Genomic DNA, 26022 nt, shown 5'->3' with positions numbered 1-26022 from the left:
TGTAGCTGTGCCCTGTCCCCAGAGGTGGAGTCTACAGAGACAGGCAGGTTTCCTTGAGCTGCTGTGAGCTCCACCCAGTTGGAGCTTCCCAGCAGCTTTGTTTACCTACTTAAGCCTCAGCAATGGCGGGCGCCCCTCCCCCAGCCTCGCTGCTGCCTTGCCGGTAGATCACAGACTGCTGTGCTAGCAATGAGGGAGGCTCCGTGGGCGTGGGACCCTCCTGGCCAGGTGTGGGATATGATCTCCTGGTGTGCCTGTTTGCTTAAAGCGCAATATTGGGGTGGGAGTTACCCGATTTTCCAGGTGTTGTGTGTCTCAGTTCCCCTGGCTAGGAAAAGGGATTCCCTTCCCCCTTGCGCTTCCCAGGTGAGGCGATGCCTCGCCCTGCTTCAGCTCTCGCTGGTCGGGCTGCAGCAGCTGACCAGCACCGATCGTCCGGCACTCCCCAGTGAGATGAACCCAGTACCTCAGTTGAAAATGCAGAAATCACCGGTCTTCTGTGTCGCTCGTGCTGGGAGTTGGAGACTGGAGCTGTTCCTATTCGGCCATCTTGCTCCTCAGTATGACTCTCTTCTTTTTCATGCCTCACTCCAGGAGTCACATAATGCTGATTTGTACCAACACTGGTGATGTTAACTTTGGTCCATTGGTTATTGTGGTACCCACCTGGTTTCTCTGCCATCTTGCACAGCCAAGTCCTTCCTGGGTTTCTTTGCTGCACGGAAGGGTCAGTTTCTCCCACTATTTCTCTCTCAAGGTTGCTGCGAGGGTTAAGTGTGTACCTTTGCCTAACTCGTAAGATCTGGGCACTAAAGGTGGGTTCCCATTATTATTTTATTTTATTTGTTCTCAGTTACAGACAGGGCATATTTTTGTGATTGTTGTTAGTCTAGCAACATACCAGTTACTGAGATAATATAGTATGGCCTAATATAGAATGTTACTAGTATACATAACACAGAATCACATAATATACTTTATTTTAATGTAGTGTTCCTTAAAATGGCTTTTTGATGTAGTTTTACATCACACAGGAAGAAAAGGAATATGTTTTTGAACACTGCTTTTCTTTCAAAAAAGAATTTTAAGGCCAGCATGGTGCCTGTAATCCCAGAAATTTGGGAGGCCAAGGCAGGTGGATCACCTGAGCTCAGGAGTTGAAGACCAGCCTGACCAACCTGATAAAACCCCATCTCTACTAAAAATACAAAAAATTAATCCGGCATGGTGGCGGGTGCCTGTAATCCCAGCTACTCTGGAAGCTGAGGCAGGAGAATTGCTGGAACCTAGGAGGCGGAGGTTGCAGTGAGCTGACATGGCACCTCTGCACTCCAGCCTCAGTGATGAAGTAAGACTCTGTCTCAAATTTAAAAAAAAAAAAAAAAAAAAAGAATTTTAAGAGCCACAGCTCAAACTTAGGCTCAGATCATGATTTTTAAAGGCCAGCAAATACAAAAATTAAAGAATAAGCTTATTTCTAATTGCTTCTAATTATGGTTGGTTTTTCATAAAAGTAGATACCTGGAAATCGTTCCTCATAGTCCCATCAACATTTGAGACTGTGTAGGTCAGGGGCAAGATAAACCACAAATTGCTTAAATATGTACTACCAATGTTCTTTTAGACAATAAATCAATGTGGCAGTCCAAGGGGCACACCCAAATACAAATAATACTTTATATATTCCCACACTAAGATGACCAGGGTTTCTAAAGTGATTGGAGTTCTACAGCATTACTATAAAGACATATGCTTTTCAATAAACTTGCTGAAACTCATATATCCAAATGAGGCTTCCCTCAGAGTGGTTACTATGGGAGATGATATACTCATTCTCACAGAGGTGTTATTTCTTAAAATATTCTGGCTCTGTTTTCAGAATGGTTCCCAAGATACATTTTTGAAAAAACTGCTTGAGAATGATCAATGTATCATTTATTCTATAATTATATCTTATTCTAAAATAAAAATAAAATTTGATCACTCATCTTGTTTTGCATCCAATTTCTAAACCAGGTTTCAAAAATGGATCCAATTTCTAAATATGAGGATGCTCCATTCAGAGGGATATGTACCCCACTTCAGGTCTGTGGGCTTACGAGGCTCAAGTTCACAAACCAAGGACACTCCGTGGTCCCAGGACAAGGGTTAGGGAAAGTCACCATGCAGCTGAGCTTTGATGCCTTATGTTCAAATTCATTCATTTATTCACTCACTATTTGTGTTTATTATTATGCTTGTAATGAGGCAGGGAGAGTGCTAGGTCCTGAAATGAGCATAATGATGAAGACATAGCCCTGCCTGTGATTTTTATAGTACAATGAGAGGATAGACAAGAATTAGCAACATCTTTACCTACATGTATAGTGAGAATTATAGAGAAATTATATATTTTCTTTTACCATTTTTTTAAATGCTACTATGGATTACTTGTATCATAAAAGTATTATAAATACATTTCCATTTTAAAGTGTCCATAGTTTATAGAGGGCAGTTCCTCACTGGCTGACATAGTCCCCTGACTTGGGGTGTCTCTTTGGCCTGAGGCCAGGACCATTAGCCCAGATCTTCCCCTCCAGTTCTGCTGATCCCTTTCCCCGGCCCTGCGGTGGTGCTCTTCGGAAGTCTTCGTTTGAACAAAGTTTCCAAGGAGCACATCAGTCTAAGAAACTGGCTCACGTCCTACGTAAATGATTCACTGTCTTTAAACCAGCAAATCCTCGAAAAGACATCATACATAGTGCTTTAGTTCAAACACTTTGTTGGAAACAACAGAAAACCCAATTCAAATTCAAACTGACTAATTAAAGAGGAGGATCCTTCTCTTCCCTTCCCTTCCCTTCCCATCTCCTTTCTTCCTTCCCTTCTCCTTCCTTCCTTCCTTCCCCTCTCCTTCCTTCCTTTCTCCTTCTTTCCCTTCTCCTTCCTTCCTTCTTCTCCTTCCTTCCTTCTTTCCTTCCTTCCTTTCTTCTTCTCCTTCCTTTCTTCTTCTCCTTCCTTCCTTCCTTCTTTCCTTCCTTCCTTCCTTCTTTCCTTCCTTCGTTCCTCTTTCTTTCTTTCTTTCTTTCTTTCTTTCTTTCTTTCTTTCTTTCTTTCTTTCTTTCTTTCTTTCTTTCTTTCTTTCCTCTCTCTCTCTCTTTCTTTCCTTCCCTCCCTCCTTCCTTCCTTCCTTCCTTCCTTCCTTCCTTCCTTCCTTCCTTCCTTCCTTCCTTCCTTCCTTCCTTCCTTCCTTCTTTCTTTTCTTTCTTTTTTCTTTCTTTTTCTTTGTTTCAGAACTGCAAGCCAAATGGAATGACTGAACAGTCCCAGCTCGGCTTCACTGCACATGGTGGCCCCAGTAGCTCCAGAACTATCTCCCCTGGCTTGTTCAGCCCAGAGCCTCTCCCCTATTTCTCCTCAGGGGACGCCTCAGATGGGGCGGGTGGCCTGGGAGATGGCACACTCTACAATTGGCCCTCTCTGAGTCCCTGTCACACCCTCAGCCAGTGGTGAGGGGAACTGGTAACAGGAAGCCTCAGCACCTCAAGGAAATTAGGGGTGTTGTATACAGAAGAGGGTGGTGGGTCCTGCACAGGTGCAACCAACATGCCTCAGTTCTGGGGACACAGAGGAATATGTGAAATTAGTGCAGTTGACAATAGGTAGTGTATAGTTTCCTCATAGGAAGTGGAACGAAAACAGTTCATGAGAAGAGGACATTAGCATGCAGGCCTCCTGTCTGTGCCTCCCTTTTACGGGCTTTCTGGGCAGAGCTGTGGTGGGAAGCCTGGTGTTCTCTGCAGGCGGATGCTTCCCTTCTGTGGAGTCTCCACTCAGCGTGGTCATACTCAGAGCAATCAGGCCTAACCAGCGACTCTGCTTGATAAAATACTTAGGTATTCATTTTGTTAGAGGTTAACATACTTCTGAGTACTTGTGAATCAAAATGCAAAACCAAAAACAAAATCTAGCCTATGATCATTAGTTACTTGAACTCGTTAGATTTTTTTTTTTTTAAGTTCTGGAATTGTCCTTAGTGTGCCCCTTCCCCCTATTTCTGCCTGTAGATTTCCTGGGCGGACGTCCCTGCTCACTCCTTTAGCCATCTTATCCTGAGAACACAAACTTTGGCCTTTGTTCTGTGAAAAGCACCCAGGATTGCCACCTTGTTAGCTGTGCATCTTAGGGAATATACGCTCCTCTACCAAATTGAAAAACTGTTATCATTTACAGGAAATGCCACCTCATGCAGCGGTCACTGTCGGTAAGTTTTAACAAGCTGTGCTGTACGTGGTGTGCTCTTTGGAGAGACAGGCCCATTGTTTCTGCTGACCTGTGACTGCCTGGTGTGCAGGGAGCACTCCAGTGAGGGTGTTTGCAGCTGCCATAGGCTTCTGTGTGGTTTGCATCCAACCTTGTCTTTTATCTATAGGGATTTCTATTTTATCTGCAAGGTCTCAGGATGGAAATGAAATCAGGGTACTTAAAATACCAGCTTTGGTGAAGTAAGAAGCAACAAACAAGACCCGCACGGCAAGTTCATGTCTGCTGTACCCACACTTTCAAATCCCTAAATTCTAGAGTAAAATTTCTCTTATAGAAGTATGAAAACACGCATGCATATGCACACACAGGCACACACACATGCACATCTGGTTAGGAACATTTACACAGAAAACTCTCAAACTCTTTTGGTTTTAACATTTAAAATCTTCTAAAGTGTTCACTTTCCGATATCATCTAGAGCATCATTTAATCCTGTTTGACACAGAATGATCTCGCAGCTCCTCCGCCTTTCTGGGCCTGAGGTGGGAGATGTACATGTAAATGACTTCAGACATGCCCTGCAAATAGGATTGTTTTCACTTAGTCTCCACTCTCGGCCTGTTTTCCAGCAAACTTACTGCTATCAACTGAACATTTGCATCCTCCCAAAGTTCATGTGTTGAATACCCACAATATGATGATATTTGAAGATGGAGCCTTGGGAGGTAATTAGGGTTAGATGATGTCATGAGGCAGGTCACTAATGATGAGATTAGTGTCCTTATAAGAAGAAGAAAAGAGGCTGTGTGCAGTGGCTCATGCCTGTAATCCCAGCACTTTGGGAGTCCAAGGCGGAAGGATCACGAGGTCAGGAGTTTGAGACCAGCCTGGCCGACATAGCAAAACCCCATCTCTACTAAAAATACAAAAATTAGCCGGGACATGGTGGTGCACACCTGTAGTTCCACATACTTGGGAGGCTGAGGCAGGAAAATTGCTTGAACCCAGGAGGTGGAGGTTGCAGTGAGCCGAGACCGCGCCATTGCACTTCAGCCTAGGCGATAGAGCGAGACTCCATCCCAAAAGAGAAAAAAAAAAAAAAAAAAGGAGGAGGAAAAGATACAAGAGAACACGTGAGGGCACAGCAAGAAGGTGGCCATCTGCAAGCTAGGAAGAGGGCCCTTACCTGGACTCGACCATGCCAGCACCTTGATCTTGGACTTCCAGCCCCCAGAGCTGTGAAAAAGGTGTCTGTTGTGTAAACCACCAGCCAGTGATATTCTGTTATGGCAGCCCAAGGTAAGACAAAATTGTGTCCTGAATTACTGTGAATAGATATACTTATCTAGTGGGTACAGTGTGTAGATAGTTTCTAGCCCATGGAAAGTTATAATGAGTTTTGCAAAAAGCTTTATTTCAATAAGTCAAGCTCAACACAGTGTACAACCATTTAGGGAAACTTCTCTTCTCCTGGGTTCCCTGTCCCTCTCACCCCCTCCCTTCATTAAGCTCCATAGTGTTCCCATTCCTGTAAGCATGTTGCACAATGAAAACTGTAGTTGCTCTAAAGGGTGTTGGACTGCAGACTTCCATAGTGAAAGGGATAGGAATGTGCAATGCAGAGCACGGACGGTCTACCTAGGTCTTTAATTAACTGCACATGTCTATATATCTCTACACCCCATTTGAAACAAAGTGATTTTTACAACTATAGTTAATGTTTGTAAATTAAAAAATAGAAAATCTTAAAGTAAATTCATGTAAAGTGAATGCTGGGCAGTATGTATGCAAAATGGGTTTTCCCAGATGAAGTCACAGTGTGAATATTTAGATGGGTGGGTTTTCTTACTGCTTTCTCAGTGGGAAAGTTAAATAGAATAATGGAAAATGCAAACAATTTTTGACAACAATTAAAAAACAATTTTTTTAATGTGGAGGACATGCCACTATGCTGTACATGATTTATTACCAAGTGTTCTCTATTATGAATCATTATCATAAGCATCTGTAGGAAGGAGGTTGCTTCATGTGAGGTATGGCAAGAACAGGAAGGCTTGGAGAGGAGGTAGTCTGATTTGGTTTTCCTAGGATCTGAACTGAAACTAGGGGAGAGGAAGGGGCAAGGAGCTCGAGGAGGTGGGAGTTGAGTCCTCTCCCCTCTACTCACTTGTTTGACTTCTGTTTGGGCTCCACAAGGACACGCCAGGCCTGCAGTGATTCTTATTTAAATAAAAATATGAATTTTTATTTATAAAAATAAAAATTGTTATTTACAAAAATAAATAAAAGAAGTTTTCCTGTGGTAAAGAATTTCTTTTTCTTTTTCTTTTTTTTGAGACAGAATCTCATTCTGTTGCCCAGGCTGGAGTGCAATGGCATAATCTCAGCTCACTGTAACCTCTGCCTCCCAGGTTCCAGTGATTCTCCTCCCACAGCCTCCCGAGTAGCTGGGATCACAGGTGTGTGCCACCACGCCCAGCTAATTTTTTGTATTTTTTAGTAGAGATGGGGTTTCACTCTATTGGCCAGGCTGGTCTTAAACTCCTGACCTCAAGTGATCTGCCTGCCTTGGCCTCCCAAAGTGCTGGGATTACAGGCATGAGCCACCGTGCCCAGCTAGCAAATAATTTTCTAAAACTCAGGCCTCCTTTATGGTGACTGTTCATTCTACTGAGCATCCGAAATGACCCTTATTGAAAGCAAAGGGTATAGTGAGGAGGAGGGGATATATAAGGCCTCACAGAGTTCCACTGTATACGCATATGAAATCCTCACAAAATAATTGATCCACACCACTCAGTAGGAGCCAACAGCATCTCCATTTCGCAGTTGACAAAACCGAGGCTCAGGGAATTGCAGTGAGTTGCTGAAGATTCATCACAGGAATAGGAAATGGGAGTCAAATTGTCAAATCCCCAAGCCAGTTCTCGCCCTTTTGCTGGCTGCCTTCTTGGGGCTGGAGGGCAGGGAGTGGTGGGAAAGGGGTCCCCGATGCTCCCCGGGAGCAGACAGCAGATGTGAGTTCTTGTGACTGGGCTGCAGAGACTAGAGTTTTATGTTCTCAGACATTCCTCAGCCTCTGCGGTTGACTCCAATCTAAGTTCCTGATTTGTTTGGCTCTGGGAGACTCCACTCGGGGAGTGTTTGCTGGTCTCCACTGTTTTATTTGGTTCTGTTGTCTTTGTTCTCCAGGTAGGGTTGATGGCTGACGCGTTCTCTAAGTCCCCATGAAAAATGAACTCTGAAATTGGGTAGGGGCACCAGCTCTTCAGAGAGACCACCCAGGACACAGCCGCGGCAGCAGGACAACTTTATATATATAGTGTACACATGCATGTCATATACATATATATAGATAGTATGTGCTACATATGTATATATTTGTTTATATGATAGACATGTGTATTATTACCTTAAGAAATGAAAACTATATGCTTATTATTTACTTTTCTGTTACAAAAATGTTACTAATTAAACAAAAATAAGACTATTGAATGGTAGCAATTGGTAGTAATTAATAGTTGGATTAGCTAAACAAATAATGTATCTCAGGAAAGCATAATATGTGTATAATGTTTCTATCATCTGACACAGCAGCTTATTTGACTTTCTCTTTCCTGGATATTTTTGTGTTGTAAGCTCAGGTAGGATGGATTTGGGACACAGTCAGTGAAGAGGATGGGCCACAGAGTTGGCCTCCGCGGACATCCCCTCCCCAGCCCCTCAGCGTACTTATGGGATCTTCAGAGAACCGAGTTCTTGAGTTCCCTGCAAAAGTGCCTCCTGCCTTAAATACCTAGGAAACATTTTTCACTAAAATTGTCTCTCGGAGATTAAAGGCTCCGATGAAAATCCCACAGAACATGCTTATGTCCATTTAACCTGAAGTTTCCTCTAAATTTGATTATAGTACATTCTTTTTTTTTTTTTTTTCCCCCATTGACACTTATTGGTAAATAGCCACAGGTCCTACCTGACCAGCCCATCCCTTACCAGTCCTGCTGGCCTCCCTGCAGTTTATTTGATCTGTCTCTAGCCCAGATTGCTTCTCCAAGGTATCTGCAGGGCACCTCCCTCACTTTCTTTAGTCTTTCTCAAATGATTCCCTGAGCAGGCCACTCCCTCTCTCCTCCCTGTTTTATTTTTCTTTCCCTAAGTGCGTGCATCATCTAACATTTTATGCATCTGACCTATTTAGCCTATTGGATCTATTCTCTGTCAAGGAGCCAGGCTCCTTATGGCTGTGAGCATCTATTCTGTCTGGGGGCTCACTGCTGTATCCCTTGGGCCTAGAGATGCTTGGGTTATCATAGCAACTCAGGGAAGAGAGGTGAGATGGAGAAGGTAAAGAGGGAGAACCACAGCACACGTGTGTGGGGAGCCTATGAAGGGACAGGACATAACTGATGGGAAGCCACCCCACTAAGCCTTTCTGGTCTCTCCCCACAGATTAAGAACCCTAAAGTCCTCCTAGTTCTCTCTACTCCACATCCATTCAGCAAACATTAAGCACCTACACCCCGTACTTGCCACACAGTTAACTAGGGCCTGGCGATACAGAGGTGAAGAAGAGTGCCCATCTTCAGGGAAGTGATTTCCAGTGGGCACCTGCACGTGAGCAGAAAGAGGGACATTGAGCAGACCCAGCCTTGACAGCAGTTGTGTCACCTTCTCACCTGCAAGACACTTCCTTTCATCCCCTCCCCTCCCCTCCTCTCTTCTCCTCTCCTCTCCTCTCCTTTCCTTTCCTTCTCTCTTTCCCTCCAAATCTGAACATGTGGAAAAGCAATCCAATCAAAAGGAAAATAGTGTTAAGAGCAAGGAAAGAAGATCTTTTCCAGTTCCCTTTGAGCTGGAAATCAGCCTTACAATATGCTTGTCTGCATAGCATTTCATATCTCCCTGAACAGACCCAAAAAATCACCAGGATTTAAATTTTGGAAATAACTGGAGTGTAATTTGACCCTCAGCACATTTGTCTGGAATAAATTCCTTAAGAAATCCAACATGTGCATATATACATGGCAGAATGCTCAAAACTCCATCTCAACCATTAAACTGCTTTTAAAAGGTATCAGGTGGGGAATTAAACCTGAAAACATTTGGGAACCCAAAACGCTATCCAGATCTCCATTCATAGATTTTTTTTTTTAAATCAAAAGAATTCTCAGCAGATGGTAGTAAGTCCATAAACTCAGAGCAAGGGGTCTTCAGGAAAGTGAGTTTGTTTTAGATCAGATGCTTCAACACCGAGATGCTCTGAGAAATCTGAAACATGGATAAAACACACCAAGCCTTTGTCCAAATCAAGTGGAGTGATTTTCCTGCAGCCACAGGCCTTAACCACACATTCCTAAACCATGTGCAGCTGTCAGCTCACTGAGGGGAAACAGGGAAAGCCGTTAGTGAAAAACCACATGCCCATGAAGTTAATAAATGAATGTCTCAACGTTTTCCACCGAAATAAAATGCTCAGTAGCTCAAGTCCTTAAAATGGCCTAGAACTCAATAGAGGAAAGTGATGTGACTCATTCAGAGGACCTGTCTGGGAGCTGGGTTTGCGAGGCACATTAATACCTCACCTGGCTGCTGTTCTCCATCTAGTACAAAAAGGAGGAAAGGACCGGAAAAGATTATGTATGCCTAGAAATCCTTGAAAGCTTCAAATTTATTTACACTGAAGAAGGCAAAACATGCTAAGCCAAGCATTCTAGGAGGTGGTGTAATGAGAATTCTCCCTCCCATTTTCCCTTTTTCCCAGTTGAACTTCCATATGTTATCAATTACGAGCCACCACAGTTTTATTCAGTTGAGGGAGCAATTGCATTCACGCATGGCTTGTTTCCCTCTGCCCCAGTGAGCAGAATTTCCAGAGAACGAGATGGTGAACCCATGGTGAAGAGGTCAGTGTGCACACATTGAAAGGCTAAAATGGGAAGTGTTTCTGAGGCCAATTTTCCTTGAAAACAGTCTGCCGGGAGGGCTTCAATGGCTAATACCCAGTAGCCCTACCCCGAGGATATATTTTCGCATAAAGGGTAAGTTTTTGTATTTTGGCAGAGAAAAGGAGTATGCTACTCATTGTCCTTTGGGACAAATACGAGGGTGTCAAGATCCAGCTCATGTCAACAGTCTTAGATTACTATTTCCCATGCCCCACCCCCCCAGCAGAGCTTCCCTGGCTCTGGGCTATGGTGCAAAGTGAGCAGGACTTCCCCTTCCTTTGAAGGCAATTGCACAAGGAGTGAAAAATACTTGCTTGTAAAATCTCTTTGTACAAAGAATTTCATATTCTGGACCCCCAGTACCTCAAACATGCTGTCTAGTTTATTTTCCAAGAACAAATAGGAAGAAAACTCTTCAATGTCAAGCCCAGTTGCCTCTTGTAGAACAATGGTGTCAGCAACAGAGACAGGGGAGGCAGAAGCGCATGAGCTGGCGGGGTATCCACAGCCACGAGGTGGGATTTAGTTGTGGAGTCACGTTTGGATTCTTCCATTCATTCCAAAGGTACCTACTCTTCACAACCCTGTGCCAGGCAGTGAACTGGGTAAAGGAGGTAAAAGGTGACCAAGACAGTCACTTAATGAATATGGTAACTTCAGATGACAAAGAACCAGGAAGGAAATACAAATGGATCTACAGCATCTACTTTACATAGGGTGGCAGGAAGGGCCTTCAGAGGTGTCAGCTGAAGCAAAATTTAAGATGACAAATCAGGAACAGGAAGATCAAATATCAAGGGAAAAATAGTCTACTAAGGCCAAATGGCAAGATCTTGGCCCCTGGAGACTGGGGTGAGAAGTGCTGATAGGTTCCACCAGCATAGAGAGAGAAGGAGCCCAGAGCAGGATGAGAGTGGAGAGAATGGGTACTGAGGGCAAGAGGCCTGGTCGTGAGGGACTCCTGAAGGGCCTTACAGGCTGAGGTTTGGCATTTTTAAACAATTGTGTCATAACTGCAATGGAAACCACAGAATGACACCATGTGATTTCCGCTTTTTAAGGATCGCTTTTGGTAGCTTTCTGGGAATACACTGAGGGAAGCAAGAGCAGGGTGGACACCCACTCAGAGGCTATGGTGGTGGTCCTCATGACAGATCACAGTGGTCAGAATGCATTGGGACATTGGAAGTGGACAGAGGTTGCAACCTCATTCCAATCTGCTGAGTTTGTCACAGTGGGCAGGTACAACTGATTGCGTGTTTTAAATTTCTGAAAATAAGCCTCTGAAAAGCTAGAGCTTGTAATTGTGGTTCTAAAATGTATCAAAGTGTTTTAAGTATCTGGCAACTACAGTATTCTCACCTGATTTCCAGTTAGCAACATGGAAAATCATCTGTGAAAGTAAAGACTGTAATTTTGAAGTGCACATGAATCATCTGGGGGACACTCCTGAAAAGGTGGATTCCTGGTCAGTCTCTGTTTCCTACCACCCCCTCCTGATGGGACAGCATGGAGGTCTCTCCTGTGTGACAGTATGGATGCACTTCAACAGAGGCTGTAACCAGAACAGGATAGGCTGTACCACAGTAAAAAAAGAACCCCACACTCTCAGTGGCTTAGAAGGATAACCCTGGATTGACACAGTCCTTCTGGGTTAGGATGGAGGCCTTTGTTCCACACTGTCCTTGTTCAGGATCCTAATGGAAGCTCTGCCCTCTGGGACTCTGCTGGTTGCCATGTCAGGAGGAAGAGAAGATAGACAATCGTGGGCTGGCTCTTTATGCTGCCTCCCATCTGTAGCATGTCGCTTCTGTTGGTGGCTCACTGGCCACACCTAATGCTACGGGGTGTAGAAATGCCATCCTCCTATGATCCTGGAAGGAGAGAGAAGGGGATATCAGAACCAGTGGCAATGTCCACCTCAGCAGACAAGGAGGTGGAGGAACCAGACCTGGAAAGATGGTTCTTGAGATCTTGAGGATCACTGGGCATCTATGGATGGTGAAGTTAATAAAATAATAAGATAGTGGTACTCATTTCCAAAATTGACAAAAACTTCCTTAGAGAAATTTCTTCATCTTTATTGAGTATTTTATGTTTGCTAGGATTAATTTAAAAAGTTAATGTATATTAACAGAAAAGCTCTAAATCAAAGTTTCTTTAAATATCTGATACATAGTTTTTGAGTCAAGGGAAACTGCTTAAAAATAACAGAGTTGGCTGGGTGCAGTGGCTCACGCCTGTAATCCTAGCACTTTGGGAGGCCGAGGTGGGTAGATCACAAGGTCAGGAGATTGAGACCATCCTGGCTAATACAATGAAATCCCGTCTCTACTAAAAATACAAAAAAATTAGCTGGGTGTGGTGGTGGGTGCCTGTAGTCCCAGCTACTCGGGAGGCTGAGGCAAGAGAATGGCGTGAACCCGGGAGACGGAGTTTGCAGTGAGCCGAGATTGTGCCACTGCACTCCAGCCTGGGTGACACAGCGAGACTCTATCTCAAAACAAAACAAAACAAAACAAAACAAAACAAAACAAAACAAAACAAGAGTTTATGTTATTCAGGTTGCTCCTATTTGGCACGATGGAATTGTTAGCCTTGCGAGGCTCCACTGTTCTTTGATCCAGGCTCCTTCACGGGGTCTGAACATCTGTCTCCCTGTTCCAGCCCCTCTGCCAGTTCCCTTGCCCTACAGCCCCGGCTGTGTCCACCACCTTATTCACCTGGATCTCTGTTTTCTCTTTTGTACAGTAACGTGGAGAGGGACAGTTTATTACTAATGTCCCTCTCAGAAGAACCCAAAAACATGGGTCCTGATGTGATCCCATACGCTCAACAGTTTTGAGTCACTCACTCTATGAAACAATCACAAACCAGTATGTTCAACAGTGTTTTAAGTTCTGAGAAATGTTATGAGATGCAACTTACTGCAAAGAAGCAAAAGTGGCTCCCGCCACCCTAGATATTAAAAATTCATTTTCGTATGGTAGAATGAGTCTTAATGTTTTATGAACCTGGGTTTGTGCTTCGCTTTTTCCATTTACTGGATGTGTGCCTTGGAGAAGAAACTTAATCCTCAGCTTCCTCATCAGTAAGATGGATTCTAATTTACTTCTAAAGTTCTTCTGAGAATAAAGTGAGATAATGTGACAAAGTGCTTAGCATAGTGTCCATCTAAGACATGCTGATAGTTGTTTCATGAATGTCACATGAAAAGAACGTTCAACTAGTAAAAGACTCTCATAATCTTTATCCTCACAACTTTGGATGGTATCTTGGTGTGAACTTGGCCACATTCAATTCTGTCAGCCTCGGTCAATCTGAAAGTTTAATGAGGCTTTTTCTGGAGATTCCTTCCATTTAGAAAAGAACCCTTCGTTTCCTTCCCCAATTAACACTCTCTCAGGTAGACAGAGCCTAAAATGCTGTTCCATTAAGTGTTTGGCCCCCATTGGACCTCACTTGCTCTCCTACTTGCCCATGAACCCTGTCTTCTCTGAATTCTCATATTCTTCACACATCATCCTAATGCTTCAAAAACAGTTATCTGTGCAATAAACATCCTATGCTAAACTATAAACGAACTACAAATGTTGTTTATAGTTTAGCATAGGATGTGAGGCCAAGGGCTTACATCCATCTGATGGCCTCCCCCCGTTTTCCAGGTGAGGGAATGATGGCACACTTTGAGGCAGGTGAGTCCCAGGTGTTGGAGGAAGGGGTTCTAAAAGGCAGCCGAGGCCCATCTCCTTCTGGCTTTTCCTTCTCCAGAGTTTCTGCCAAAGCAAGGGGACAGGACCTGAACACACAGGAGAAACCCTCACGAAGGTGACCTGTGCAGAGCCACACATGCAGCCACCCAGCTTGGGGTCCTTCCAGCTCAGCTCTTGTTCAGCACTGTAGAAAGTGACAGAACCCCAGTTATTTTACAGGGTTAAGTGGACAAGTCAGGTTTGGCATGTTCAAAATGCTGATGAGATTAGCCATCTCTTCTGACTACCAAGTTAGAAATCTACTCGGTTTATCTGGAGCATCCTTACCCTCTTCACTCCTTCTGGTCAGAACATGCCAGCTACACCTGCAAGGATGGGAGAACACAGTGATGCTGACTCACCAAATAGTCAAAATGTGTTTCCTGATTGTTGAATTGTGGCCATTTTTCTCTGCCCTTCTAAAAGTCCTTGATCAAAACAGACAGGATGCGATTTTAAAATATGGCACACACAAAACTGAAAGCACACAATTCGAATGTCCTTGTCTCTTTGAACTCAGTGGGCTGTGTGTTACCCACAGTGGAAGAGCTGAAGTTTTTTTTCTAACTTTATGGGCTCCCATTTAGGTACGAATGAAATCGCTGAAATTTTGACTGCTTGAGGACTGTTTTTTCACATAGGCATCAGTTAAAAATACCAAAATGAATGTAAGGGCCCTTCTGTGTGTAAGCATAACACACTCAGTTTGCCTCTTCTTATCTTCAACTGGACTGTAGGGAGGGCATGCCTTCCTCAAAACATTTCGAATCAGAGTTGAGTTTCAAGTTCCACTCCACAAATTTCTTTCTCTGGGATCTTGGTTAAGGTGCATAATCTCCATGGAACTAAGTTTCTTCACCTCTAAAATGAGGACAATAACTATCACTTTGGGTTTATTGTGGTGACATTTATAGTTTGGCATAGGACGTGAACATGAAAAAAAAAAAGTCAGTACATACTGATTAAGAACCTCTTATTTACTCTGGGCTTCTGTGTTTGCTGCTTGCTGCCCAACTCTGGGACCACAGTTTGCATCACAGTCATTAGAGATTTGCATGTTTATTAGGATGTTTTCCTTTTTTTTTTTTTTTTGGCAGGGAATAAAATATTTTGAGGAAGGCACACCTTTTTAAAATTCACACAAAGCACTATTTAGGCTAGAAAAGGCTGGGTCATGGCCATGACAAAAAATATAATCTAGTGGGGAAAGGCAACACGGAAACTCAAAAAAAAAATTGCACTGATTGATGGTTGTGTTGAGTATTGAAAGAGCAAGTGTCTGTGTGGTCAAGGAGGGAGGAGAAAACATTCCTTCCAGAGCAAAGAGCTACTGAAACTCCGCAGCAATGGCAGTTTAAAGATATGTCCATAAGTTACCTTGATATTCCTCCCTTTAAAATATGTGTCTCACTCCTCTCCTTGGGAGAGTGGGCTATATTTAGTAACCCATTTCGAGTGAACTGATTGTGATGGACAGCCATCACACATATTGAATGTGTGTGATCCAGGACACTGAACTGTATGAGGCATTGTGGCATCCTCCTTGCTCCTTCTCCTTGGTCACTCCCTCTAGGGGGAACCAGATGTTATAAGGACTCTCAGGCAGCCCCTGGGAGAGGCCCATGCTGTAGAGAATTGAGGCCTCTTGCTAATACCTTGTGAGCCATCTTGGAAGTGGTCAAGCCCCAGCTGCCATCTTGTCTGCAGCCTCGTGAAATACCCTGAGCCAACACCACTTGGTTAAGCCACTCTAGCATTCCTGATCCACAGGAACCACAAAAATAATTGTTTATTTAAGTTGTTGAGTTTTGGGACAATTTGTTACTTAATAGATGAGAAATTCAGTGGTGAAAATTTTCCAAAGGAAACTTCCCTTTGGTTGGAGTCTGGGGGCCTGGGCTTGGTGACCAAGATCTGAGAGTCATATGCCCCTCTGTTATAGGAAGTTAGGATTTAGCCTGTCAGCAACCTATTCAAGCCAGAGGAAGTCTTTACACAGGGGAGTGATATGATCAGAGTTGATGATGATATTTCTGGCATGAAATGGAATGGGGAAGAGGCCGGTTGGGGAGTGAGGGAGACTTCCAGTTAGGAACTTCTAGAATCAACAGTTCAGGTAAGAGATGATGAGAACATGAACTAAGGCAATGGCAGAGGGGTTGCATATGGGAGGACTGTCTTAAGATTTGGTGGTTTTCAGAAAGAAACAGGTAGTTTCCAAGGCCATGTAGTGCAATCATGTTTCATTCTGCATCCTGTAGGAAAAAAAACCGTGAACTGTATGACACCATATTTATACCAGTATTCACACACACACACACACACACACACACACACACACACACACTCTTCCATGAACTTAGAAGAATGAGCCCGTCACAAAGAGTACTTCAAAAGAAATGCCACACTCTTAGGATTTAATATTAAGCATTTGAAAAAATAGTTCTTTATAGAAATGCTAGTTCAAGAACAAAAAGAAAATAAAGAGCGCCCATCTTCCATTGGAACCAAAAGCCTCACATCTGTCTGTTGTACAAGTAAGGCCACAGAGGATTAGACTGAATTACAGTGGGGTGATTTATAGGCCTGTCTGAATACAGATTGCACACAGTAGCGAAATACTGGAAGATTCAAACACTGTCTATGACTCAAATAGCACAAGCAGTGATAGTAAATTAGCTAAGTGCTCATCTCCCCAGACAAGGGATTCCTTAGGAAAATAATATCTATTTTTGGTATTTCAGTAGCTCTAGAAAGAGATGAATGCTACTGAAAGAGATGAATATGTCAATGCTAAGTCATGTATGTTTTAAAAGGCCACATTTCTACACAAATGGTAGGAAAGAAAATTTTGCTTCGTTTTTTTTTTTTTAAGAAAACTTATTTTTATTCTATTATATTGAACACATTGTATCATCCCCACTCATAGCTGCATTCCAAAATAGTTCTTCTGGGAAGCAGGGTTTTAGTTTTACTGAACATGAATAAAAAAACCAGCAGAATTCAAAACCAGGAGAAAGAGTCAAGGAAGCATATTTGCTTTTGAGAAGGAAAATATTTATAAACAGTAATAGTTGAGAATCATATAATTTGTTTCTGAAAATTACCTTTTAAAGAGGGCTTTATTTTACATTTGCGTAGTATATGGAATTTTGCAAGAAATATTAATTTTCAAGTAACTTGATGTAATAAATAATCATGGAATACTCATTGTCCAAATACAGCAGATAGGACATGTCCACTAAGAGGAATTTTATTTCTCTTAAAATAAAGGGGAAAATCTAAGTTCCTTGAGGCAGAGACTGTGTTGTTAACTATGAAAGTCCTGTGCCTACCATGATACCTGGAAGGAGTCACTCACTCAACAAGTGACATTTTCAAGAGGAACGAAGGAAGGAGTGGAGGAGCCAGTGTGTGAAAACATGCCAAGGTACGGATGTTGGGCTGGTACAAATAAAAACAAAGCCATACATTTCGAAGGTATGCCTCCAAGGTGAGAACTCATAAATATTTACAACTGAAGAGTCATGTGGAAGATGCAAAAAAATCCTGATGTTTAAGAAAAGACAAAAATAACACAAGTGTGAATTGAGATGCTGCAGCACATTTTAGGAACCCTGATGTAACCATTTTAGCAAAAGCACATTGCTAGAGCCACAATTAAGAACACTGGTGTTTGGAGTAATTGGAATGTGGTGAATATAACTTAATGAAATAATGTTTCTTCAAGACTATCAAAAATCTGCTTCTGATTCATAGTCCAAAGTCAAACTTTTGTGGAAGGAGAATACAGAAGGACAAAGAGAAACCACCACCATTAGTGCCTGCACCAGAGCAATTTATTAGTGTAACTTTTTCTTTTTTTTTCTTTAAAGATTTCATAACAACTGAAGTATGTACAAAGTCTTACAGCATTTACACCATAAAAAGTTTCCTATTAGCTGAAGAAGTCTAAGGTAGCGCTGCTGAGAACTTCAGATGTGGCAAAGGCAATGAGGCAAACCACTTGTAGGCTTCCCTCTCTGCTGCCACATCATAGAGTCAGCTGAGTGACAGCTAACTGTACCACCTGAAAGACAGGTTATTGGGAAAAAAAGGGGACAAGTTGATAGGCAGCACTAGAGACCATGGGGTGGAAAAGCTACATAGCATTGGAATTCTACAGTTTCCTAGAGCTGTAACAGAGACCCACAGCCTGAGAGAGTAACATATGCAAGACAACAGAATCACGCTGCTCAGATATGGTTCAGCTACCAAGTGTGTTCACTTTTGAATGGGAGGCTCTACTGATATGGCTGGTATTTTCACTTCTGTTCATGTCTTCTGATAGCTCAAACCTGCACAAGCCTCACTCCCTTCCCTCAAATCAAATAACAACAAAGGGAGAGAGAAAGAAACAGCATGAAATTAGTAGTTCTCGACAAAAACAAACAAACAAAACTTTTTTTTTTTTTTTTTTTTTTAAAAGGCATTCAGTATTTGTTTTAGGGTGGCCATTCTGTCAAAAGATAGTATTAAAAATTTCTGAAATATCCCAAATCAGAACAACATCAACAAAACCCCCAAACACCCAACCTCCTAGATTTAACCATCCTTCATTTTATCTGATTGTCTTTCCTTGGGGTCAGCATTACACAGAACCACCAACATTTACACACTGAATTGGACACAACACTTAGCATTGTTACCCCAGCGACACTTCACTAAGTGGCAAGAGAATTTCAACATGTAAACGATTAACGTCAGGCTCACCACTTTATTCCACAGAAAACCCAGCCTGGTTCTATGTGCGGTCAGTCACTATCTGTTTGGTAGCAGATCCCATTTACTGTCCCATTGGAATAGTCTCACATGTAGGCAAAGTGGCTTTTTATTTCAAAAAGATTCTGCTCTCAACTTAAAAGCCAGTTGATAAAACTTTTAATTAAGACATAATAGCGCGGGATATAAAAACACAAGAACCACATAAATATTGAAGAAGTCGTATACCATTTTCATGTAAACAGTTTTGCTTAAGAGCAAAGCCCTAATTAGATTCTGGCCTGAAACTTTTGGCAGATGACGCGTGTTAGGCCAGGCTCTGCAGCGATGGTGACGTGGAAGCCAGGTCAGTCCCCATGTTGACAGGCATGCAACTTGAAAACATTGCACAACAAGCAACACAAAGAGTGGAGAAGCTCACAACACTTCAAGGAGACCTCACAACCTTTACAACTGCGTAAGCACAGAGACCCACCCTTCCTCCTTTCCACGCACTGTCTTACACGTGGGAGACCTTCTGTGACTCTCTAGCTTGTTTGATGCTATATAACCACTTGATGATTCTGGCATTTCTTTCGATGGCAGAAATGCCATACGGCACACGGTCATTGGCACTGTCATCATTTCTAAGGTCACTGTTACTGTCCTGAGACTGTTCACAGTCTGAGCTGATCATGCTTGCGCTGCGGAAGTTGAGGGATATTATGTCAGAATTAGCCCTTGCAAAGTTTTCCATTCCCAGGTTTTCCAGCTCTTCCGGGTCCAGTCCACAGTAGTTGAAGAACCTCTCCACGTCCGCGTCCACTCGGAAATATCTGTCACTCAAGTCTGACTTAGACCGCTGGAGGGAGGGTCTTCGGCTGACTCCACAAGCTGGTTCCACAGGGTCGGCCTCGGGGGACTTCATGGTGGCGATGGCTGCAATTTTGGGCTTGGGAGGCAGGGGAGGGGCAGAGCTACTGCAGGGGATGGCCTTGAGGGGCTTCACGCTGGTCACCTTGCGGATGTCCGAAGAGCTGTGGGACACGTGGAGGAAGGACTCGGCTGACTGCTCCAGCAGTCTCCTGCTCACGTGGGAGCCGCCCTCCTGCGGGCTGCCGCGGCCCTGCGTGGGGTAGACTTTCAGGGACTCCGCGAAGGAGTGACGGTGCAGGTCGGTGGTTTCCGACCGGTGGGGCGGCCAGTTGCGGGAGCTGTGCTTGTGCCCCGAGCCCGAGCTGGAGCCCTCGGAGCTATTGATGATATTCTTCAGGATCTCCAGCTTGAGGTTCTCCCTCTGCACGCCGCTCTCGGTCTTGGCGTGGTTGCCAAATACTTTGAGCGTGGGGCTGCCCAGCGCGCGCTTGGCAGCCGGGCACACCGGGGGCTTGGCCAGCACGGCGGGCTTTACGGGCTCCTGCTTGGCGTTGATCACCTCCTGGCTCTTGACGTACTTGGCCTTGTCGGCCTCCAGCCTCTCCACGGCGCTGAGCCTCTTGGGGTTGGGCTCGGCCTGCCTGCGGAAGTAGTCTGGCCCCTTGTTCAGGATACGCAGGGGCACGGCAGAGGTGAAGGTGCCCGCGGGGCTGACCGGCTTCACCATGCTACCTGTCTGTAGGGTCTCCGTGGGCATGGTGGGCGGTCTTTCCCCGGCAGCCGTGTTGGATGCTCTTCTGGACGCCTCCGCACGGCCTGAATAGACACATGTACATGAAGCGCCAAGGGCAGCGGGTGCAGCCTGGGAGCGAGTGTCAGCAGCAGCGGCCGCAGCAGCGCCTCATCTCACAGCTCATTAACCGCCACGGTGGCTTTCATACACTTTTCTCCCCTTTCAGGCAGCCCTTGCACAAAAAGGCCACAAGCCACAAGTTCCTTTAATCTGCTTCGCTGCCTCCTTTCTTCTCCCTGAAGAGGTGGGAGTCTCCTCCAGGTCTTTGTGTTCAACTGCAGGCAGAGCTGAAACACAAAACAACCAACCGCGGGTTAGGAGGGGCGGGTGACATCACGGCTCTAGCAACAGAGAAACCCCGCAGCGCCCCCGCCCCGCCCCTACGCGGCCGAGGGTCGCGGGCCGCAGCTCAGCAGCTGTTTCCCCAACTGCGCGAGGGGGACAACCCGGGCCTTGCACCCCCGCGGCAGCACAACGCTGTGCTGGGAAGAAAGAAAGGGCTAAGGTTTCCCACGCGCGAACTCTTCCAGCTGCCTCCGGATTGGTGAGATCCGCCTTCTGAACACGCCCGGTTGGCATTTCTTAGCTCAAAACCCAGCAAATACTAGATGAACGTAGGAATGAGGGCTTAGCCAAGTCTGGTTCTCCAGCTCATTACATGCTACTGAGTTCCTACGAATCCCTTCCGTGCCCCCGGTTGCAACGTCGTGAATTATCTCTTTTGCAATGAAGCAAAACTTCTCCCTCCGTACTCCCAATCTCTCAGGAACACTTACAACAATTCCTTTTATAACTTCATAAACTGAAAAGGGCAAGAAATGGGATTGGCAGCAAAGCTACAAAGTTTGAAAAAAAAAACCCCAAAAAACTCAACATGCTTCAGTTATCTTACTTTGGCCAACCAATATATTTAAAAACACTTTCTCCTGAAAACCACAAATGTGCATGGAGTTGCTACCATTAAACACAAGCTTACTTTTTTTTTTTAACATTAGAAGAAACCTAGAAATACTTCCAGATTTACCATATGAGTAGATAATTTGATTGTCCCTAAGTTATCCATAATTTTTCATACTTAATGAGCAGAAATCAAAAGTTTCTTTATGGTATGTATATTTCCAAATCCCCTAACAGTACTAGGAACAAAGTCTTAAAAGTGTCAATCATACCTAACAATATGTTACTTTAATACTATAGAAAACTTGGGTAATAGGTAAGCTTTCATGGGAAAACTTGACTACCAAGTCAACAACAACAATGAAACCCACCTGTCAATAGTTGAACGTTTCTCAATATTCCTACTGTAATTCTGTAAGGAGTCTTTTTATTTCATATCCCATATAATATAACACCCCTGCAGCCCCTGGAACAATTCCTCCCATAACCTGTTACTGCAGGCCGAGAACATTTACAAACGCATCAGCGCTCCAAAGCAACGGGCTAATGACCTTAACAGCATCTTTGGTTATCATTAGGAATGTTAAGAGAGTAACCTATTCAACTAACATGCCAAATAACTAATTGACAAAATAAATAAAGTCATATTACAACCAAATATGCTGATATTTCTCCTTATAATTTTCTGAAATTCTTAAATCTCTAAATGCAACCCATCACCAGGTTTTGTTAGAGATAATTTTAGTAATCTGCAAAGGGGTTTGTTCTAATAAAAATATTTTCCTATGTAAGATTTGAGAAACCCCAAGGCAATACCTACGTTAACAATTTCCTTTAATTGTGCAGTTCTATTTTGATACCTTAATTTGGTTTTTAAAAAAAAACACCTCCTCCCATTAAGTTGAAATGAGATTGTTTCTTTGAACACATTTTGAATGAAATGCCAGAAGGGAGCCCTGATTCCTCTGGAGGCACAATCTCATCCTCTTTACAGAGGAGACTCAGAGCCAGAGCAGGCAGCAGAGCCTGGGCCAGCGTGCAACTCCGAGGGCATCATACCCGGGACTCTTAGGAGAGGGCTGACTCCAGGGCAATACCAGAAGGTCTGGGGGCACAGTGAGGGGCAGGACCAAGATCTGTACCCTTCAGCTTTGTGCCTGAGGATTAGAGTAGGGAATACCACCCAGTGGGCAGTGGGAGACAAAGTTCACCTCCCTTCTCCTGGGGCACGAGTTAGTTGGACGAGATTCCTTCAATCCCTTCTTCCTTTAAAATCATGAGGTTCTGAGGATCTAAGAATGAAGGAGTTACTTCCACTTTCAAAATGGCGTGTTGGAATATTGGTGAATGAATGAACTTTTCTATGGTCCTGCACTGACTGTTCTTAGGCCAATGCTCTCTGAAGATGAGTTGTAGTTCTCATGTAACATTCCTCCTCATGCAGGCCTGTGCTTCTCTTCTAACCATCTTCTCTTCTAGTTCTATCATATTCGGACCAGAAGCCTAAAACACCTACACCACTGGCGTGGCCTTCCATGCACACCTGCATGTCTGTTGAGGTAGGCTTTGGTACTGTTGGCAACGCTGAATAAAAAGCCTGACTGTCGATTCACAAGAGTGAGGAACACCAGTCTATCTTCTAGGAAGCATTTTCCAGAAAGCTGCTTGTCTTCCTTGCACACTGCTTTCTATATTCATGTGGCAGACACCCTCAGGACGGCTCCTCTAGCACTCGCAATTGTTCCACACCCCTCAACAATTACTTATCTTAAAACCTGTGTGAAAGAATTACGTCAGAAATAGCAATTACCTGCAAGTACTTCATACTTCATTTCCTTTTGGCTTCTACCCCTTCCCCCTCCTCCTCTGCTATTCCCAATTTCCCTAATAATTTTCAACACTGATGATGTTTTGACATGACCATGGTTAGAGTTTATAGTTTTGATGTGAACTCTGGGAAGGAAAAAAAAAACAACATCATCTTATTGGAAGACCCAAAAGCAACAGAACAAACTAAATATACTGTTTGGGGTATTGTGGGATACTAAGGCATACTCCAAGTTTTCTACCTGGTTTAGCCAACAAAGTAAACCTACTTCAAAAATAAGCAGGTGACCTAGGTTGCTGTCTCTTGTAATATTTACTTAATCCTTAACTCTGGTTCTTTTATTTTTTAGTGTGAAACAGTGTTGGCAGGGACAGAGCTATATAGTGCTGGAGAAATACTCTGAGTTTTGTAGTGCAGACTTTGTACAAGATAACCATGAGGTCTGTTCAGAGAACACTGTGGCACATTACACTCACTCTACTGGCTGTGGCCTTGCAGTCAGCCCTCTGATGATCTGAACAGGCCCCCTGAGGTACAGTCAGGCGCTGATGGGATGGTCAGGCAAACCGCCAGGCTGGGAGGGGCTTCGTGTTGCTTTGAGGAAGGAAAATTAGATCTTGGCCCCGTAGGGTTTCATCAACAAAAATAATTATGTAGCCTTGCCTGATCCTTGACTTATGACTCAGGACGGAGAACACAGCCTGTGGGTGGGAGAAACTTCCATTCACAAACCATCTTGGCTATATTCTACCCTGTTTAACATCCATTTGAAAATTTCATGAAGGGATAAAAAGGACTAGGGAAAATAAACTTGGCAAAGCCAAAATGCTAAATGATTCGCAAATCAGAGCAGATATGAACTCAAATGCAATCTGGCCTGGGGGTGATGGTGGCGGCGGGTGGTGGGGGGAGCACATCATCTGTGGGGGAGTCCTGGTCTGTGCAGGGAGAACATGTGGCACATAGAGCCAGCTGGGGGACAAAGGACCCAAGGACAAGGAAGAAGAGCAATGTTATCTCCCACTACTCACTCTAGTGCTGCTTCTCAAACTTTAATGGGCCTGTAAACCCCTCGAGGATCTCCTTAAAGCACAGTCGGATTTGGTAGATTTCGAGTGAGGCCCAGATTATGCATTTCTGTTTGTTGCCTTTGAGTAGCAACAGGAAAGGGGGGAAGCCCATTTCTGTGCTAGCCAGCATCCCATTAGAACCCAAATGCCTCCAGCACAGAGGAAACAGGCCAAAGTTTCTTGTCTCTGAATGAGCAAAAGTCTGAGCTTTTTAGGCACAGAAATAGCAATCTCAGAGAATTCCAAGTTTTTAAAACCAAAGTGGCCTGAACCTTTCTAACTTTAAATCTGCCAGCTCCTCACAGGTGCAGTCAGGTGAACAGGACCCTCAGCTTAACCATAACCTTGGGGAGACTCAAGAACATTCGCAATCCTGGAAGTGGTTAGATACAGAGAATGAACCTCATACACAGTTTATTTGGCAAAAAAATGCTAAAGCCAAAGTTCCTGTAATCCGGGCAATTTGTGCCTCCAAGCCTCCGAGGCCAGGCAGATAATGGGAGAGTGTGTGGCCTGGGGAAAGGAGCTCCCAGCTACGGGCTGCCATGGGGAATGTGGCTCACTGTTGACACAGCAGCAAATCCAGAGCTCTGCACAAACTCTCCCGATTTAAAAATTCAATATTAAAAACACTGTTGGCCAAATTCGGGCTGCTGTTTTGTTACTTCGTCTTTAAAGAGTGCTTCTCGTAAGGAAAAAGAAAGGGATAGTTAAATGCCTAATTAGTTTTTAAATTTTAAGTAGGAAAGAAAGCACTGGAGTTAGAGCAAGGGCCCTGGGAACTGAACACAACCTGGATTCACCCACAGAAGTTTCTATGTGAGAATGAGTAATTCCCCTGTGTCTCACAGCAGGAAAAGGGGGTTACTGAAAGAGCAAGCCTGAGTAATTGAGCTCTAAGTCACCTGACATCTAAGTGTCTTGATTTTCTTCTCTATAAAAACAAATGTGTTGAATCTGGTGAGCTGAAAAATGTCTTCAGCTCAAACATTCTTGGGAGCAAATAAAAGCAGCAATTTACCTTTGAAGTGATTAAGAATTCTAGAACTGATTCTTCTAGTTTCCTAACATGCCAGATAACAAAACGTTTACAATATGTGTAAAGCTGTTCTCTGGAACACCGCTTTTTGATTTTTCTGGTAACAGTATTTGTGCATACTGACTTGAAGCATCAGGTTCCAACTTGACTCCGATCACTCTCATATCTATACTCTTGGCTTCCCTTTTAAGAACAGTCACATCCTTGTCTTTGAACTAAAAATGCAGTTTCCCACGGCAATGTTAACTTTTGGATTCTTTACAAATGGAAGACAGATGCACTTACAATACAAGAGTACTCACTGAATTATGGCTGTGTTCAATCAATTAGTACCTATTGGTGGAGCAATTATGTGTAAGACATAGAAAAATCCTGAACTTAAAGATTCAAAATGCATTTGATAAATGTGAATTGAATGAATGATGTAGAAAATAAATTCAGCAGGACTGTGGCAAAGGACTTGAAGGTAAAAGAAGGGTAAGGAGGAGACGAACTCCAGTAAAGACCCAGGAGGTGAGGGCATCCCTCATCAGGGCAGCTTTTGAGTTCATGGTACATTCAAGACACTCTGATGGCTGGTATGGAGTGCTAGGGGACAGTGGTAAGAAGCCAACTAGGTATAGGGGAAAGTCAGATGACTCTGGATTTTATGAGGTAATTGAGCATTAGTGACATGGTCATACTTGTATTTTTTTAAACTCCCCTGGCTGCAGTATGGGGACAGGATGAGTGGGGATTAAGTGTGGCTGCAGAGGTGGGTCAGAGCTTCCCAAGGGAGGGGACATGGCAGCTGGGCTCTGAGCACCGCCCAATATGGCATCACCTATGGTTCTGCCC

The 26022-nt window shown here is 43.8% G+C and overlaps 1 protein-coding gene across 5 annotated transcripts in view; it reads right to left on the bottom strand.

The window, feature by feature from the left end:
- Nucleotides 1-17763: 17763 nt before the first annotated feature.
- The window catches only part of FAM110B (family with sequence similarity 110 member B), a 151608-nt gene continuing 143349 nt past the window's right edge, over nt 17764-26022 (bottom strand). For all 5 annotated transcript variants that reach the window (XM_025395080.1, XM_025395077.1, XM_025395079.1 and 2 more), the window contains one exon: nt 17764-20638. In XM_025395080.1, coding sequence (XP_025250865.1) covers nt 19203-20315 — 1113 coding nt within the window. In that variant the 5' untranslated portion in view covers nt 20316-20638 and the 3' untranslated portion in view covers nt 17764-19202. The remainder of the gene's footprint in view (nt 20639-26022) is intronic.

This window comes from Theropithecus gelada, chromosome 8 (genome assembly GCF_003255815.1).
Source record: "Theropithecus gelada isolate Dixy chromosome 8, Tgel_1.0, whole genome shotgun sequence".
Classification (NCBI taxonomy): Eukaryota; Metazoa; Chordata; class Mammalia; order Primates; family Cercopithecidae; genus Theropithecus; species Theropithecus gelada.
This window is presented reverse-complemented; position numbering and strand designations above follow the sequence as displayed.